We start from the raw sequence: 19,710 nt of genomic DNA on the forward strand, positions 1-19,710 counted from the left end.
GCTTGTAAAAGAGAAAAACTAGAAGTGGGGAAACTAAAAGGATTTAAGACTGATCAGTTTTTATCTCTACATTTCATACATTTTCGATAGTTGCGTATACATATTACGTTTTATAAACAGTAAGGGGGAAAAAACAAAAACTTTATATCTGTCCTCTACCTGTGTGTTCATCCTATACAAAAAAGCATTTTCACATGCAATCAAAGTAATTTTGTGATCCACTAATAACTGAGTGCGGTGCTCTCCGTCCATAACTCATACAAGCCATACGTGCAGTAAAAATGTTGAGTAAATAATACATGCTGAGGAATAAACTTAGTTATTTTTAAATTGCAAATATTGCATGATAGGGATTGTGTGTATATACAGTTCTGGGAAAAAAATAAGAGTCCACTGCCCAATCTCCAGATTTGAAACCTACTGAAAACCTCTGGAATGTCATCAAGAGGAAGATGGATGGTCATAAACCATCAAGTAAAGCTGAGCTGTTTGCTTTTTTTTGCAAAAAGAGTGGTATAAAGCCACCCAACAGCTAAAGAAAAGAAAAGAAAAACTGGTGGAGAGCATGGAGCCAAAACACATGCAAATCGGGGTTATTCCACCAAATACTGATTTCTTAATGTTATTTAGGCAAAGCATTAACACAATTTTGTTTTATTTGAGTTATTAAAGCTCTGCGAATACTGCATGATCTTGGGTTAGGAGAAATATTGTCAGCAGTTCACAAAAAATGAAACAAATACAATACATGCACCTGTAAGAAAAAAAAAAGAGACCTGTGGTCTCTTATTTTTGTCCAGAGCTATATATACATATATATACACTATATTGCCAAAAGTATTCGCTCACCCATCCAAATAATCAGAATCAGGTGTTCCAATCACTTCCATGGCCACAGGTGTATAAAATCAAGCACCTAGGCATGCAGACTGTTTTTACAAACATTTGTGAAAGAATGGGTCACTCTCAGGAGCTCAGTGAATTCCAGCGTGGAACTGTGATAGGATGCCACCTGTGCAACAAATCCAGTCGTGAAATTTCCTCGCTCCTAAATATTCCACAGTCAACTGTCAGCTGTATTATAAGAACGTGGAAGTGTTTGGGAACGACAGCAACTCAGTCATGAAGTGGTAGGCCACATAAACTGACGGAGCGGGGTCAGCGGATGCTGAGGCGCATAGTGCGAAGAGGTCGCCAACTTTCTGCAGAGTCAATCGCTACAGACCTCCAAACTTCATGTGGCCTTCAGATTAGCTCAAGAACAGTGCGCAGAGAGCTTCATGGAATGGGTTTCCATGGCCGAGCAGCTGCATCCAAGCCATACATCACCAAGTGCAATGCAAAGCGTCGGATGCAGTGGTGTAAAGCGCGCCGCCACTGGACTCTAGAGCAGTGGAGACGCGTTCTCTGGAGTGACGAATCGCGCTTCTCCATCTGGCAATCTGATGGACGAGTCTGGGTTTGGCGGTTGCCAGGAGAACGGTACTTGTCTGACTGCATTGTGCCAAGTGTAAAGTTTGGTGGAGGGGGGATTATGGTGTGCGGTTGTTTTTCAGGAGCTGGGCTTGGCCCCTTAGTTCCAGTGAAAGGAACTCTGAATGCTTCAGCATACCAAGACATTTTGGACAATTCCATGCTCCCAACTTTGTGGGAACAGTTTGGAGCTGGCCCCTTCCTCTTTCACCATGACTGTGCACCAGTGCACAAAGCAAGGTCCATAAAGACATGGATGACAGAGTCTGGTGTGGATGAACTTGACTGGCCTGCACAGAGTCCTGACCTCAACCCGATAGAACACCTTTGGGATGAATTAGAGCGGAGACTGAGACCCAGGCCTTCTCGTCCAACATCAGTGTGTGACCTCACAAATGCGCTTCTGGAAGAATGGTCAAAAATTCCCATAAACACACTCCTAAACCTTGTGGACAGCCTTCCCAGAAGAGTTGAAGCTGTTATAGCTGCAAAGGGTGGACCGACGTCATATTGAACCCTATGGATTAGGAATGGGATGTCACTTAAGTTCATATGCGAGTCAAGGCAGGTGAGCGAATACTTTTGGCAATATAGTGTATATGGAAAAAATATAATATATAATTAATTAATTACAAATAATAGTTGTGGGCAGCATGGTGGTGCAGTGTGGTGTCACTACCTCACATGACAAGAGGTGGACTCTGTACATCAAACTGTTCTAAAATCTGAACAAGTGTGCAATAATCTGCCGTGGTGATGAGAAAGGTAAGAAGAGAATAGTCAGAATGGTTTGACCTAACCGAAAGGCTCAGAATGTACAACATGCCTTGGCAAAACCTTGAGAAGAATGTGTTACTGCAAGAGACCACATCAGGTTCACTGGCCACTGACCTCAACCCACCTGACCACCTTCGGGATGAACTGACTGCACCCAATGCCTCCTCCGTCAAAATCATCAATGCTTTTCTGTCTAAATGGGCAAAACCCCAAAGCCATGTTCTAAAATACAATGAAAAGCAAAATGTAGAGAGTGATGAGGGTGTATGTCATTAACACAGCATGGATGATTTAAATCTGGTATGAGATGTTCAACAGGCACATATGGCTGTGACAGGCAGTCAGGGGTCCACAAACAGTTGACCATATAGTGTATACAGTCCCGTTACGGTACGTTCGCAGGGGACTGTAAATATCAAGAAGGTTTTTTTCACTTCTTAACATTTGTTTTAAAAAAGCAGAGGGAAATGAAGAATAAAAACTGCGTCTCCTTTAAAAGGATGTGGAACTTTAAAGCACAGCGAGGAGCCAACCCTGGCCGGCTCACGTGAATCATGCCGTAGCACCGCCGCTCGGCTTCCGACGTGATCTTGTTCACTTCCTGTAAATAGTGCGCTGCACTCTAGTCGCATTTAGAAAAAGAAAACTTTAAAATAATCCAACAATTAAATGTCACACGTGTCTTGATATTGTATTTTATTTGATGCTGCATGAACTAGCGTGTAGACATTGACATTTATATTTTTTAAACGTTTTGAGCGAAACACGACTGATAAACAAAAAAAAAATGTACGCCTGTTTTGTGTATATATCCTTCCGCTAGTTTTTCGTGTCTTTTTCAGACTGTTTAGGTCTATGTCTTTCACAGGCAGACATCTCCGGGGAACTGATAAAATTATCCAAATAATTTGTAGTGTTGATCTAGCATATATGGATAATCGACATCTCTTTCAATGAGAATAAGCGTTTGATTTTAAGGTGACGACAAGAAGAAAAGAAAGCTAGCTGAGCTTGCCTAGTAGCAGTCACTGTCCAGGTTGGAATAATCAGCCCTAGCAACAGCAGTGGGGCTAGCAGGCTAACATCAGCGAGCCGTTGCTAGTTAGCTTTACTCTGTTTGACTTTTAAAGCATTTTATCCTCTGTAGTTTTGCCGTTGGATATATTTCCCAAACCGTTTGAATAGTCTGCTCAAAGACTCGTTTATGGGATAATCATGTCAATGAAGCAGACAGGCGGTAATCGCAAACCGGGCAGCAGTAGCAGTAGCGGGGCCGCAGCGGCCTCAGGAGCCGGGGGATGCGCAGGAGCTGCTGTAGGACGACACGGTTTAACCAGGTGAGTACACTGGAACTACGAGCTGTGTGTGCTTGATTTATTAGTCACGAATTAAACATTTTTAGATAATATGACTGTCAGATGTCTAACACACACACTGTCATGTTAAAATGCGGAGCTGTTGGTGTCTGCGGCAGTGCAGTAGCTGGTAACTAGCTGGTTAGCTTTGCCTAGGCCGTGCTGGGAGAGTGAATGGGGTAGGGGGCTTGGTTTTGGTTATACTCTTCTCTGTTTTTGGGGTTTGGGGGGAAACACCGTCAGGGTAAAAAAACAAACATTGGAGTTGAATGTTTGGCAAATAAAACGCTGAAAAGAAGTCGGTGATCCTGACTAAGCCGTGTCCTCTGTCTGCCGGCCGGTTTGTCTTGATGAAGTCGGAGGATTTCTCTGTAGAGTAAAAGCCTGGAAGTCGTCTTGTCCTGCATTTACCTTCTTATTTTACTCTCCGGTAATCAGCTGTGAATTGATTGTTTAATGATCTGCTAAGGGCGTCCAAACTAGAGCTAACGCTGTTTCTCCACATTACAGCACTGACCTTTAACACGCTTAAACTAGCAGGTTAGTGAGTTACGTTCTCTTTCCGCAAAACCACGTGCGTTTAAATAATAAACAGCTTCGTCGTTTCGTCAGTCGTATTAGTGCAGCAAGCGAGGCGAAGGGTAGCCTTTTAGAACGGGAAACTAGATGCTAGCCTATAGCTGGCTTTAAAAAAATCTCATTTAAATTATGATCTTCACTTTTAAGAATCCTTTCTGTGCCAGCTTTTGGTCAGATGATTTGGACTTTGCAGGTGATTTGAATGTAATAAGGAAAGTAATCTGTGATGCATATGAATGTCATTTGCAACTTCGCATTATTATTTTTACTGCCCGTATCTAGACAGGTCCTTCCTTCTTGTGCAACCCCGTGCCGCAATCTGCTTCGCAATTGGCTAATCATGACCCGCCCACTGTGCTGTGATTGGCTAGTCCGTTTTATTGCTGGTGAGAACAAACGAACGAACTAGCTACTTCCATGACGGTGGGCGTGGTTTGTCGGAATACGGGTAGGAGACACAGCACGCTGGTTTTCCATTGTAGTAGGCGTTTCAGCTGTCGGCGTCCGGTCATACCATCACAAGACAAACGATCCGGAGGCCAAAGTCAGGAGAGTCAACCTTTAGCAGTGCAACATTTATAGTAAAAAACAAAACCTCAGTCAAATATTACATTTGCTCCAAGTATGTTCTTTGGTTGCGTGACTGTTGAAGTGGCCATTCTGTTCAGTCTTTTGGGCTTGTGGTCACAAATACAACAGTATATACATGTGAGAGCCTGGGGGAAGGCTTCACATGGAATAAATGTACCATTTTCTACTATGCAGAGCTTTAAAATCTACCGAAACACTGTCCCTTTTACACAAGCCTTAATCAGAAGAATCTGAGCATTTTAATGTCTGCGAGTGTAAAGGGACAGGCGAGCTCTCCAGAGGGTGGTGTGATCAGCTGAGCGTACCATCCGCACTGAGCTCCCTGACCTGCAGCTGATCTACAGCAAGCACTGCTGGACCAAGGCCAGGAAGATAGTGAAGGACCTCAGCCATCTGAACAATGGACTCTTCTTCTGTGTTGCGGTCAGAGAAGTGCTCCTTTTCACTGAGAGAATGAGGAGGAGCTTCTTCCCTCAGGCCATTCAGACCCTCAACCAGGAGAACACCTAGAGCTTTTCTGGACTTGTCTCATAACACCCACTACCTCAGCTCAGTCTGCAAAACTGATATACATTGCAAACATTTTGCACTTTATAACAATACTATATTCAGTTCATTAACAACCAGTCATTGTATCCACCTGCTATATTTTGTCTATTTATTTTTCAATCTCATATATTTTACAGCAAATTCCATTTATTTCCTTATTATTCTATTTATTTCTAAATATTTTTAAAAAATATTTTAATTCTAGTTTTGACTTTCTTTTGCCCATTATAAAAATCATTTCTCTTCATGTCATACTGTGTAGGATTGTGTATGTGACCCAAAATTGTGTCTTGAACAAGTTTCCCATAAACAAACTACGCGCATCTCTCTGCATTAGCAGCTACTTTGCGTTAAATCGGGGTGCTTGTGTGGCCATGCTTGTACGTTTTGCTGCACATTAATTCTCCACCACGTTGTTGTGGATGTGTTTGCTCTTCAGAAAGCTCATTTTTCAGAACAGTTTGATTTGATACCTCACTTTAAGCGTGAGTTTTCTTAGACTCCTGTGGGATTTCGGTATTCTCAGTGCTGCAGTAGGAATCAGGAAGATCTGGTCTGAGATGGTACAAGTGACCGACAGAACAGTACATAAATGAATTTCATTAAAAATGTAAAAAAATAAATAAATAAATCCCAATGAATTTTAGCTATATGAGCACTAATCAGTTTCTGAGTTAAAGTGACCCTGAAATCAAATTAGCTGTTTTGAGGCTTTGTGTATCCATCCAAAGTTGTTTTTTTTTTTTTTTGGACACCAATAAAGTAAAAACAAAACACACAGTTTTGGAAATATTCTTAGTTTAATTATACACCAATCAGGCATTACATTATGCCTAATATTGTGTTGGTCCCCCTTTTGCTGCCAAAACAGTCCTGACCCATCGAGGCATGGATTTCACCAGATCCCTGAAGGTGTGCTGTGGTATCTGGCACCAATATTTTAGCAGCAGTCCTATAAGTTGCAAGGTGGGGCCTCCGTGGATCGGACTTGTTTGTCCAGCACACCCCACAGATGCTCGATTGGATTGAGATCTGGGGAATTTGGAGGCAGGTCAACACCTCAAACTCATTGTTGTGCTCATCAAACCATTCCTGAACCATTTGCGTGTCATGCTGTACTTTAGCAGCTTGTTAGCCACATACATGGATCTTTACTGTCATTTTAACAGTGAACCTTCCCACTTGACCATGTTTCCCTTTCCAATCGTCCACTGGTTGAGAAAAAATGATCCATTTTAAAGAGTGTGGACTTTGTGCAAGTTGGCAGTTGATAGGCACTTTGAGTGTTTGAGTGACATGTCATAGGTCATCTTTCTGCCTGTATACCTTGTCGCAGCTTCTCCATCAGACAGTCAGTCTCTTCTCCCTGTGATGTCCTCACTGCTCTCCATCAGCACACTGACCTCAGCTCAAATGCATGACATAATTCCAAAATCACGTGGCATTGTTGTCCTTGTTAAATTGGATAAGTGTCAGCAAACACGGAGGTGATAAAAATCCTCCACAGTAAAAAAAAAAAAAAAAAAAAAACCCACTTGCTTTTGCTTTCTTCATAATTGGTTAGTTTGCTAAGCTAGTGTCAGTGTTTATCTGTTGGAGATCAGTGCAAAAGCTTCATCACACCGTAAATACCTGTTTCAAAGGAAAATCTGTCATTATACACAATAAGAAATAGCTTTCAAATCAATGTTTTTATAACATTTAGTTTGTCCTTCAGTGTGAATGCTGCAGTATGAACTAACATCAGGGAAGGTTTCCCCCCTCAATCCTTACACTTTCAGAACACAGCTTTAGGTAATATTTAACAGATAGATAAGTGATATTTAAAATCCTGTTTCTCATGCAGTAGTGGAAATCTAAACATGTTTAAACGTGTATTATTGATGCACTTTCTCTGTGTAAAGCCACCTTGTGTGCATCAGGTTTAAAAATGAGCATTTATTAAAGTGCCTTCAACCAGCAAGAGTGTTTCTGGGGGTGACCCCCTCAGTAGTGTTGTTTGAACATGAGTGTGTGACTATTCTCATCTCCATATTTGGCCAGTTTGCTAAGCCACTGTTGAGTTTCGAGGCAGTGGGTAGTGTGACTACTGGCTGCTGTGGAAATCGGTCAAGTCCTTAGACACAATCGCTCCTTAACTTTCAGTTTCAGAAGCAAATACGGAATCAAATCCCCGCTCTTTTATTTCTAATGTACAGTACATGCACAGGCGAGCAGGGTGATTCCTGTTAATAAAATAAACCTTTATGTGTAAAAAGCTGGCTTCTTGGCTGTAAGGGTTTTATATGCATTTAGTGGTGATGAGTGTTGCAGTGATGTGACGGTATCTCTACTGTTGTCGCTTTCTTCAGATTGATTGATTAAAAATCTCTTTTTACCAGTTCAGTGAACTGCAAATTCCTAGGCATCAAATCCACCAGTTTATACACGTGATCTGTTTTGTGCCCTCAGGGATTGGACGTTGTACCTGTTTTATTCGGTCAGTCCTAGGGAAAGTCTTATGTTTATTACAACAGTCATTATTTCACATCATATTTCATTATTTTGTAGCTGATGCTCTTTGTAATGGCTGGATCTGTGGATCTCTGGATCTGTGTAATGGCTGGATGTGTGTCTTCAGTGAGATTTACCTGAATGTCAGCTGAGCTTTATGCAGACATGTCTGTTGTTTTGTGGTACAGTGAAGCGAATTGCTTTCTTTGCCAGCAGAGATTGGCCTGACCACAGCACATTCAAGTATCTGATTAATTGCTGTTTGAAAGTGTTAATGTATTGCCTGCTTCATACTATTCTCACTCCATCTCCAACTTTCTACGGTCACTCAGCAGGAGGAACATTTATCTTATCTGGCTAAAGTGAGTTACAGTTTAGACTGGATAGAGCTGAGCAGTTCAAGGCTAAGTGGCCTGCACAAGGGCCTAAAGTCGCAGCTGGGATTTGACCTCATGACCTTTCTGATCTGTAACCAAGTGTTTTAACCCTTGAGCCTCCACTGCCAAATCACTTTGCGGATACGAAATGCTGTTGTAAGGTTTGTCTGTGTTGGTGCAGAGACGGGGTTTATGGGTAGTGTGGCTGAAGTGTAATAACAGGCTCACCTAAACACCTACAACATGCTAATCAAGTCAGTGGTCAAGAAGCTTTTAGTGCCATTTTCACTATATATAGCTGGTGCAGTACACAGTAAATGAAACATTACTCCAGGCCGTGGTACTACATTAAATGACAATGAACTACAGACTTAGTAAAAAACTGACACAGTTTCATGTGTGCAAACCTGTGCAAATAGTACAGACAGGAGGGCGTGCAAAACAAGACTGTACAATACATGTCAGTAGTGTCTACAGAACAGTGCTGACCACTATACAGTTTGTGGAGTACAGGTAAAGATGCTTTGGTTGTAAACATATGGCATTTGATATCAAAAGTGAATATAGCATTTTAAATTTTTATTTGCTTTAACTTTATTTATATTTAGTTTATTTAGATGTGTTAAAAGAACAAACATTGGGCTTAGCCAATAAAATGATTTGGAATGTCTTGAAAAAGAAAGAAACCACTGATTTACTGGGCAACAGACACCGAAAAGGTCAGCCAAAGAGAACAGCAGCAGCTGATGACGGAAACGTTGTGAACAAAAACCCAAAAACAATAGTCAGTGACGACAACCTCCACAAGACAGAAGTGAAATTATCATAATCCATCATTTAAACAAGACTTTGAGCGGAAATGTAGATGCCATACCACCACCACCACCACTCATCAGCAGACACGAGAGTTCTGCGACCAGGATTATACTCTACCAAAATGTGAAGAAGGAAAGGATCTGCTCATGATCCAAAACACACAAACTCATCTGTGAAACATGGTGGAGGTGGTGTCCCGGTATGAGCTTGCATGGCTGCTGCTGGAAAACGTTTATTAATCTTCACTGATGATGTACCTCATGATGGTAGAACAAAATGAATACAGAAGAATTCGTTCTGCCTGCAAATTTACAGAGAAATGCATCAAAATGAATTAGGAGGAACTTCATCATGTAGCAAGATGATCCAAAACACACTGCTGACTCAACAAAGTACTCACTTCACCAGGGGAAGAATGTGGAAGACTTTAGACTGGCCAAGTCAATCACCAGACCTAAAGGAGACAGGAGGAAGAGACCTCCCCAAAACAAACAACAAACGAAAGAGACTGGAATAGAAGTTTGGAAGAGAATCACAAAAGAAGAAACCAGGAATGTGGTGATGTCAATGACGTGAAGGTCTGATACTGTTGTAGCGAACAAGGGATATGAAACCAAATATTACGTATCGTGTTGTTTAACACAGGTAGATGTTTAAAAAAATGTCTTTGGTGTTTAATACAAATACTCTTCCAGTAGTTTCAGGGGGAACTGTAACAGACCCTCCCACTGCCTCACATGGTCACAAATGCATGGACCCTGAAACATAAACCAGTATTTAGCCTGCAGTCAGCTGCTTTGTGGGCATGCCACTAAAATGCAGTCTAGTATGTGAGTTAAGTTGCACAGTATGGCCGAAAGTATGTGGAAAGCTGACCATCATGTCTATAGGTGTTCCTACCCCAAACTGCCGACAATTGTATAAAATGTGTTTGTATGATGTAGCATTATATAATTTTCCACTGGAACTGAGAGACCTCAAACATGTTCCAGCAAATTGAAATTGGCTTAGTGCCTGAAATAATGATGTGAAATAAATCTTGATGTTGAGACAAATCATATATTCCCTTTTAATAATCAGTGGGACCAAGTCATTTACACACGATGCCAGAAAGTGCACTCAAGACTCTCTCACAAATTTTGAGAGAAAATTAACCAAAGTGCTCATTGTGTCAGAATCCACTGCCCATTAAAGATATTTTGCTGGACTTTTACCCTTTTGAGGGGCTTGTTTTATTCTGTTGATTTATGAAAAGTTTTTTAACCAAGTAAATCCAGGAGAGGAAAACCTCATCTTAAACAGCTTATTTAGTTTTACTTTTGAGTAACTAACCTCAGTTCTTGACTTTAACATAGCCAAAGAAGCTGGCATGGTGTTAAAGGTAAGAAGAAAAACGTTCCAGTATGACTGCACCTGTGCACAAACCAGGCTCCATGAAGACAAAGTGTGTTAAGGTTGAAGTGTCCTGCACAGAGCCTTCACTGAACACCCCCTGACCTTACCAAATGAGCAAATCCCCACAACCATGCTACAAAATCTATTGGAAAGCTATCTTCAGAGAATAGAGCTTAATATAACAACAAAGTGGGACTAAATTTAGCATGTGATGGTAAAGTGTCCACAAACCATTTAGGTCATGTAGGGTACGTTCATTTTTTTTTTTTTTTTTTTTTGCTTGGTTGTTCACGTGTTTCATTCAAACTGAAGTTTTCACACTTCTGACTAGAGCTGGGCGATTCATCGTATTTATCAGTTAATTCGAATTTATGGTTATGTCGATGTTGAAAAAACGAAAATCGATTTTCTGATTTCACTTTGGTTTGGCAGAGCGAGCTTCCGTAGTTCTGCGACGCAAAGAGCTTGTTTCTAAGAGAGGCGCGGTCTCTTCAGTCGGATTGAAGAACGCGCTGAAAGACGGGGAAGAGCCGAAAGTCTGCCCGCATTTTCTTATGAAATTTAAAAGGGACTGAGACGATCACGAATTTGTGTAGAGTTTATGGAGAATTCTTCGATAGAAATGTTAAAAATGGCCTAGCGACGAAAACGGCGGCAGACTTCAGCTCTTCCCCGTCTTTCAGCACGTTCTTCAATCCGACTGAAGAAACCGCGGCGTCGCAGACCGAGGATCAGAGGACGTGTGTGTGTGATCAGAAAGACTCGTATTTGGCTTGTTCAGTACTCAAATGTTATACACATCTATGCAATACAGTGGAATGCTGCAATAAGTTTACCTATACCCTGTTTATTTTATTTATTTATTTATTTATATTTTTTATATTTTTTACTATTATACTCTCATTGGGGGCGGAGTCCCCCTTACATGAAAATCCCAAAAGTAATTTTGCACTTTGCACTTTTAGTCCAAATTAGCAGTTCATATGTTTGGTTATACTGTTTTTGCTCAAATAAAAAAAAAAAAAAAAAATCTATTCTATAGTCTCTAGTGTTTTATTAAAAATTTTTTTTAAAGAAAAATAATCGTTTACAATCGAAAATCAAATTTTGTTTTAAAAAATCGGAGATTCAATTTTTTGGACATATCGCCCAGCTCTACTTCTGACCTGCATACACCAACTGTACAATCTGCACAATACACTCTTACATAGCCTCTTTAACAGTACTGACATGGTAGTGTGTGGTTTGGACGCTGCCCATGTAATTGTTAGTGCGCAATATTCCTGAAATATTATGGGAATAAAACAATTACAGAGAAAAATGAGAGCATCAGAGTTAGAGTTCCAGATGAGAGAGTAAAACCTCACAACAAGAGCTTGTCTTTTAACACAAAACCCCTAGAATGTGAACTTGTTGCCTAATGTTAGCCAGCTAGCTCAGTATAAACCGTGAGAGAGTTACTCTGTGTGCTGCACACATCCTTTTACTCCTCATAGTGTTGCTTTCAGCTGAGAGCCGTTGTGTTACGCCACACACACACAAGTCCTTTAGAGTGCCTGGTCTCTTGCTGAGTGTATTTTGTTGTTAACATTAGGCTTTAGGTAACTTCAGTGGGCTCTGTGTGCTCTGGATCCATGTTTAAGCTGCACTGCTTTCTCCAGTGGGTAGTGGGGATTTTAGATACAGCAGAAAATTCCATCACAATTATATCATTGACTACCGAGCCCAGAAAAGGAAGACGATGCTTAGCATGAGCATTGGTACTGTTTGTGTTTCTAATAACATTTTCATGGCTCTGTGTTAAATCTTAACAACACAAAAAGGAAGTCTAAATAATTAACAGTTTCCTTGAATAGTAGTATGCCAAATATCTGAAGCAAAGCCTGAATATTTGCCTTTTGACTTGATGCATAAGCTGCCACATGAACAATGGTCCAAGAGCTGTTGCATTCTTGTCATGTATGTGAAACACATTGTGATTTTATGACCTTGTAAGAAATGTAATGTGCACTATTATGCCATACAAATGTTTTGATTAATTGGTAGATTAAAGCTTTTTGCTGCTTTTGTGCAGGGGACGCAACAGCGCCAAAACACACTCTACACCAGTAAGTCCAAAGACCCCCCAAGTGTGACTTAATAAAACTCAATACAGTATATTCATGGTAGCATTGTCTGCAGCACTAATTACTTCCTCCTTCTGTTTTAGGTGGCCTTCAGTGGTGTTTATGCAAATATGAGGATGGTTCACGTCTTAACTTCAGTGGTGGTATGTATAAAAGACACATTCATTTTTTTCAGATTGATTTCTTGCATTGAATGATGCACATTGATTAAATGAGGTGCTATTCTTAAATGTAGGTTTTAAAATGTTAATTTATGTACAAAAGACAAAGTGTTTAAGATGGTGTTATCAATTTACTTATCATACAGGGAGCCAAGTGTGAACTTAACGTGAAAAATGGAACAGTTTACGAGGGTGTCTTCAAAACGTACGGCCCAGAGGTACAGACAAATACATTAACCTGTATATGCAGCTTTGAAATACCAAAAGGTTTCTATATGGATGTCTTTCTTCTTATTCTATTACTACTACTTCTTTTTATTATTATTATTATTATTGGTTGATACAGTCAGGACAGTGTAGAGAAGGTAAATTTTGACTGTGTGTATGTGTGTGCACGCATCTGTAGTGTGATCTGGTCCTGGATGCAGCCCACAGGAATAGCGCAGATCTGAACGTGAGCCCTCGACGTGAGGACATTGTCGAGAGCATCATCTTCAAGGCCTCAGATGTCGTGGTGGTGCATTTTAAAGACGTGGACCTGAGCTATGCCAAAAAAGGTGAAACCAAATGTTGTATGCTGAAACCTGCTGTGATTGCTGTCATGCCTCTGTGAGCGTTTCATTACTCTTGCCCTACAGTATGTGGAGGAGTGTTGAGTCGTGGTAAATGAAAAGGATGCCTAATTTAAAATGCTTTTGTGGTGTGTGGAAGAGCTGGGATGAGAAGCATAATGTGATGTTAGACAGATGATGGACAGGCTGCCATGAAGCTGTGCTAGTTGCATTAATATGGCCTGGGTCCAACTTATCTACACTCTCTACTATCTACATTTTTCCCTACTGGAAAAATGTTGCAGGAGCGCAGCACTGTGCCACTATATTGTTCTATATAGTCAATCTATAACATTACCATAGGTTGGTATTAATAATGTTTCTGAACGTTTGTCCCAGTGCTGCGTAATAAATACACAGAACAAACATACCATGTGTAAATCAGAGAAACTGGAATTTCTTCATTATTAGAACAGGAAATTGAACAGTTTCTATGGGCGGCACTGCACAAAACATTTCACTTCAATTCAGTTTTATTTGTATAGCGCATTTAACAGTGGACCCAAATTTATCCCCAATAAGCAAGTCTGAGGCAAAGAAAAAACTCCCTGAGACATGAGCCTACCCTAATGTATCAGTCAAAAGGCCATTCATTACTTATTCTTGGATATATTTGGATGTGAACAGCAATGATGGGAAAATATAAAGTGCATTAATTCCATTTTCTATTATTTATGAAAACCTTATTTATGCAAGTCAGTATTACAGCTAAAATATTTACAGAAGTCTTGCTGTCTGTACAGTTGGGGTTTTTTGTGACTTTCTATAAAAAACATTCCCATTGTACCTTATTGTTTCAGAATACTTATAAAGGTTTACACGTTAACATTACTGTACTAACTCTTATTAGCACGAAAAAACAAGCAGTTAGTCTTTTAGTCCCAGCTGATTGACTGTGTCCCTTTATATTCTGTGTAAATGGCTTCTCATAATTTGGGCTGCTTGAAGGATTCTGCTGCTTTTACAGTACTGCAAAATGTATGTTGTCCTCGTTCAGAACCATTTTCCCTTTCTGTTTGACTTTTTTTCTTTTTGGTAATAAATCTTTTGACTGTGTGTACCATGGATGTAAAGCACTGCTTTTTAATCTGCTCAATTATGTCCAACTGACCCAGTCTTTTTTCTGTCTGTCTGTCTTTCAATGGGTGTAGTCTCATCAGAGCAAGGTAAACCGGCTTATTTGATCTCACATGCTGTGTGTTTGTGTTGTTATAGATGAGTGACTAACAGCACTGGGTATTATAGTCACTGACCGATTTGCCTGAGAAGCTGAACTGTACTAGTTAGCTTTTTTTTTTTAACCATGAATTACATTACAAGAATTGCAGGATTTAACGATGATTAATTACAGAGTGCCAAAGCCTAACACATTCAATTTTACCATGAAAAAGAACTGAGTAAAATATTAGACCACGATACTAATCAAACATGGAGTTTTGATTGTATTTACTTTATTAGTCAATTAAAAGGCCTGGAAGTCCTTTAGTGTCTTGAAATTACTTGGTTCGTGTCTGAATATCCTTTTATATTTAAAAAAAAAAAAAAAGTATATGAGGTATATGACTGACTAAAATTAAAATCCATGCCTGGTAATATTTTGATATGTGGGCGAATATGAATCTCACAAGACGGTAGAGAGTTAATAAGCTTTCAGTAATGTGCACTATTACGGTTTTTGAACTACTATAGAACTACTACACGTTAATCCAACGTGATTTTAATTACATTCTCTAGAAGGTAGTACCTTCACCATGTTTACATTTTATGTCACGTATGACAATGTGCTGAATATAGCTGATATTTAGTAAAATGTTTGGTTTGCGCTCATTATTTTCATTGTATTTACATTTTATTTCATATTACGTCTGTCAAACACTTAAAGATGTGCACCAAGAAGCACAGGACTAATGTCCACTGCTCTAAAGACATCTTTTCCCTATCTTAGCAGTCAGTCAAACAGCAGTTCATTAACTCTTACAGATATTTAGATCAAAACTGTGCACATGGCACATCTGTAGAGAAGTCACTGGAGTAGCTGCTGTCTGTGCTCACAAACGTTTGGCTTTACAGCTGTAAAGAAGGTTTTGTTTCCATCATGTCACAGATTCCCAAGCTTGCAGCTCTAAATACATTAGAGATGGTCTGGTGCCTCTCACTTAGATTAGATAGATAAGATAGATAGATAGATAGATAGATAGATAGATAGATAGATAGATAGATAGATAGATAGATAGATAGATAGATAGATAGATAGATAGATAGATAGATAGATAGATAGATAGATAGATAGATAGATAGATAGATAGATAGATAGATAGATAAGTTGTAGCATGCAGGTTGTACTTGCTCTGAAAAATGAATAAATTGAAACTCCATAACAAAGGCACTGAGCATCCTTTGACATAAAATATGCAAATACAGGCCTTTCTTCCAACTAAAAGGTCTGCTGCTTGCAGTTGTATTAAAATGTAACTGCAGTCCTTGTAATCTTTATCCATTTATTTCTTTTTTTCTTTAAACCTAATAGCCATTATGCTTTGCCTTGCTGTTGTTTTAAGTGCATGGTTTCTTTCTTACCATTAATCCAAGTGTGTTTCTTGATTTCATTTCATAGCAGTGGCACTATTATTGTTATAGTGCTCCCTCTCTCTCTCTCTCTCTCTCTCTCTCTCTCTCTCTCTCTCTCTCTCTCAAGAAATGAAATCCTTGAAAGCATCAGTTGAAAATGCTTTGTATAAAATGAATGGGGGTATGCCTAATAACAGCATGTTTTTGGAACTGTTTTTTTCTGAAGGCACAAGAATATAGCTGCATTATACCAGACTTTAAACAATTGAAGTGTAGTGGTACCTAATAGCACCAAGCTGCTTTCACATATCTATATTCCTCTTCATTTAACAGTGTATTAGTAGGAATTTTGGCTCTAGTAATTACAAGATTAAATACAAAAACATTGGACTTTTATTTATTTACTCTTTGATCCCAACTTTATCCAGGGTTTTATTTACTTTTGCAATGAAGGTTATGGATGGCTATTACCTGTCATGCATTCATAAAAAAAAGACTTATATTTATAATTTATACTTAAATACTTTAAGATTTATACTTCATAACTATAAGCACATTTTCCTTGTGACACAGCGAGGGGGTGTGTGGCTAGAGCTACACAAATGGGCTGACAGGCACACCTCCATCTCTAACAGCACATCACGTGTATATATGCCTTGTTTTGCCTCACTGAGGCGAAAGCTGCTCAGTCTGACTGATGCAGTCTGAGTGTTCAGTTGTGTAAAGCTTTCCTTTGTTGCAACCAGTGCTTTCCGTCGTTTATACACTTCCGAAAGGGTAGTGCATGAAAAATTTAACTTTATGATATCTATAAATTTCTATACATAAAATGTCCATGCTGCTTGTTATATAAATACCAGTGCTCTCTTTACTAGGCACCGGCACATATCCAGTCACACATCATCCATATCAGTGAACATAGTTTACTATTTGAAGTAAAGTAATCAAATAGTGACCAGTGCACCTTTAACTGAGCATTAAACCTCTAGTAATTGTTTCTGCCTTCACCATGCCTGTTCTTTTTGTTAATACATTGTATGTTTTCTCTTTGAGCCAGATAACCTTACAGACAACTCAATAAGCGCTCGTTTAAATGGAGAACATAAAGAGAAAGATTTAGAGCCTTGGGATGGAGGAGATCAGCATGTCTCCGGCAGCTTGGAGTCTCTTGATACTGACTTGGTAAAGCCTTTTTTTGAAGCCTAAAAATTGTCTGGCAGTAAAATACATTTAAGTCATTCATTCAATCATTTGACATTTTCATTCTCTTCTCAGTCAAATGGTTGGGACCCTGATGACATGTTCAAATACAATGAGGAAACGTATGGTGTGAAGTCTACCTATGATAGCAGCCTGTCCTCATACACGTGAGTGCTTTTATTTCTTCTCCTTAGATCGAAGCTTAGGTGCATTTGCATTTGCATTTGGACAATATTTGTGAAAGCTCTTTGATTTTTATTTAGAGATTTTGTATTTAAAAGATTTGCTTATGTGAATGTGTCTGTGTATTATACAAATGCTATCTTCTCTCCGCTTATTGCATGCAGTATCAGCAAATGTAAATGCAGCTTTTATTTTATATTGAATTACTACATGTAAGTTTATTTTATATGTCTGTTTTAATGAACTCTCATCCCAGAGTGCCACTGGAGCGAGACAATTCAGAGGAGTTCCTCAAGCGGGAAGCTCGTGCAGCGCAGCTCGCCGAGGAGATTGAGGCCAGCGCCACCTATAAAGCTCGTGTGGCACTGGAGAACGATGATCGGTCAGAAGAGGAGAAATACTCGGCTGTAGTGCGGGACACACACACACTCAGCAGGTCAGATATCGGGCACCATGCTGGCAATAATTACACATCTGCATTTCAGAGATATGGTCACTGCAGTCTAAGCAAGCCATCAGTTAACACAATGTTAGGGCAAGCGGCTTCAAAACACTGAGCCTACTGATGTGCTGTAACAAATCACCAATAATGTACTCAGTAAAAGTAACATAGATTGTATTTTGATCAGTAACGGTAAACAATTACAAGTTAATAATAGTGTACCGAATAACAACGAAACAGTCCTCTCTACTCTTCTGCTTTCACACTGGCAGTTTAGTCTGAAACAGAGCAGGGTTTACAAGAAAAATTGGTAATGTGAAAGTAAGCACAGTGTGTGGTACTGAACCCCAAGACTACCTGTATGAGGTGGTGTGAGTTTGGTTGCACCCGAACTGTGAATGCAGCTTGTACTCAGGTCTGCACTTGTTCAGGAAGTAAAGTAACACATGTTTGAATTAGCTAATAACGACATCATTAGTTTCCATAAAACTCAAGTACCATAAGAGGCAGGGGAACGTTGTGGAACACAGAAGAGCTAAGGAGCCTTACTGCACATAATGACACCAAAAAAAGTACTTGGTGGGTCATGTTGTATTTTCCATACTTGTCCTGTGGTCATGTAAGATGAACAAAAATGCAGTTCAGTTCTATAGCACTTTTAACAGTAGATGTTGTCACAAAGCAACTTTACAAAAATTTGTATTGGTTTAGATCCTTAATGATCAAGCCAGATGTGACCGTGGCAAAGATAAAACTCCCTGTGAGGAAGAAACTTGACCCAAAACACTAGATGTAGAGGAGTAAAAGCATCGGTCTTTTCCGTTTGGTAATTGTTGAATGTAATGTGAAGCTGTTGCTACCTAATCCCCACTTTCTGCCCAATTTGCATGAATTGCTGCAGTGCACAGAGAAGGATGCATATGGCAGCAAGTGACTTGTGTCAGTGCCGTAAATGAAGACCAGCTTTCCTCACAGAACATGTATTTATTTCTAGAGCACATGCAGATGAATGTGCATTTATTTATTATTATTAATTTTTAAATGGCTTAAACATATTTTAATGGATTTTTAGAATGGGTCTTAAATATGTCTTTGGAAGCATCAGAAATTATTGTTCTTACATTAAAAACATGAATTGGACTTTTTTTTTATTCAGGATCATAAAATCTTGTTGAACTATTGGTTATATTTACCCATATAATAGTCTTTTCTTTACTTAAAAATACACTTGCATGATCAGCAGAGGAAAAATGGCTTTCAGTAAGAGCTAGAAAGAAATCCATCAGCCCACATCTGCCACATTCCTGGCCAGTCAGACTCTCATTTGTGTGTCTCCTGTGCTTGAAATCCATTGCAGTGCAAAACCAACCTAATAGAAAAAGATGTCAGAATGGAATGGCAGAAAATGAAATAGGTGTGAACGTTAGAGCTTTAGACGGTTCTTCAGTTACTGTAGGCAATGATATGAGGCCAACACTGTAACAGAAGCTGATTTTAGAGGTATTTAGTATATATTAGAGCTTCATATGCCTTTGTGTTCTTAGATTTACCTTTCAAATCTTTCTGCTACTCTTCAACAGGGAAAATAAATACATTCCCCCAGGCCAGAGGAACAGAGAAGTAGGACTGTCATGGGGAGCAGGACGGCAGAACTCACCCAGACTGGTGCAGTGCAATCCTGGACCTCCTAATCCCAGAGCTTCACCACATGACTACAGCACACTTACTGGTGTGGATCAACGTGTTGTAAATGGAGGTATGGTTACTACTATTGTGTTGACTTGTGACATTCAAGTACCTGAATTGATCACATGAGAATTAGAATTTTTCCCATAGATATTCATTTTTGCTAAGCTATGGTGAGTCACTTAAAGACCAAAGCCTCTTAAACATTTTCCTATGCTGTGCTCAGCAGATTTGCTGAGATTTTCATTCTCATCACACAAAAGAGCATGTGGCTAATTAGAGTGCTGGAGGTGTTTAAAAAAAATGACACACAAACATAAGTTAGTCT

The 19,710-nt window shown here is 39.5% G+C and overlaps 1 protein-coding gene across 9 annotated transcripts in view; it reads left to right on the forward strand.

The window, feature by feature from the left end:
- The first annotated feature begins 2,845 nt into the window (after positions 1 to 2,845).
- The window catches only part of atxn2 (ataxin 2), a 30,097-nt gene continuing 13,232 nt past the window's right edge, over positions 2,846 to 19,710 (forward strand). For 4 of the 9 annotated variants that reach the window (XM_058375293.1, XM_058375294.1, XM_058375296.1 and 1 more), the window contains exons 1-10: positions 2,847 to 3,587; positions 12,480 to 12,513; positions 12,615 to 12,674; positions 12,839 to 12,910; positions 13,099 to 13,249; positions 14,455 to 14,469; positions 16,929 to 17,053; positions 17,147 to 17,238; positions 17,511 to 17,690; positions 19,277 to 19,452. In XM_058375293.1, the coding sequence (XP_058231276.1) occupies positions 3,466 to 3,587; positions 12,480 to 12,513; positions 12,615 to 12,674; positions 12,839 to 12,910; positions 13,099 to 13,249; positions 14,455 to 14,469; positions 16,929 to 17,053; positions 17,147 to 17,238; positions 17,511 to 17,690; positions 19,277 to 19,452 (1,027 nt within the window). In that variant the 5' untranslated portion in view covers positions 2,847 to 3,465. Of the gene's footprint in view, positions 3,588 to 12,479; positions 12,514 to 12,614; positions 12,675 to 12,838; positions 12,911 to 13,098; positions 13,250 to 14,454; positions 14,470 to 16,928; positions 17,054 to 17,146; positions 17,239 to 17,510; positions 17,691 to 19,276; positions 19,453 to 19,710 lie in introns of all 9 variants that reach the window. The other 5 variants (XM_058375299.1, XM_058375300.1, XM_058375295.1 and 2 more) reach the window with 3 other exon arrangements.

The sequence above is a fragment of the Hemibagrus wyckioides genome, linkage group LG22 (genome assembly GCF_019097595.1).
Source record: "Hemibagrus wyckioides isolate EC202008001 linkage group LG22, SWU_Hwy_1.0, whole genome shotgun sequence".
NCBI classification, from domain to species: domain Eukaryota; kingdom Metazoa; phylum Chordata; class Actinopteri; order Siluriformes; family Bagridae; genus Hemibagrus; species Hemibagrus wyckioides.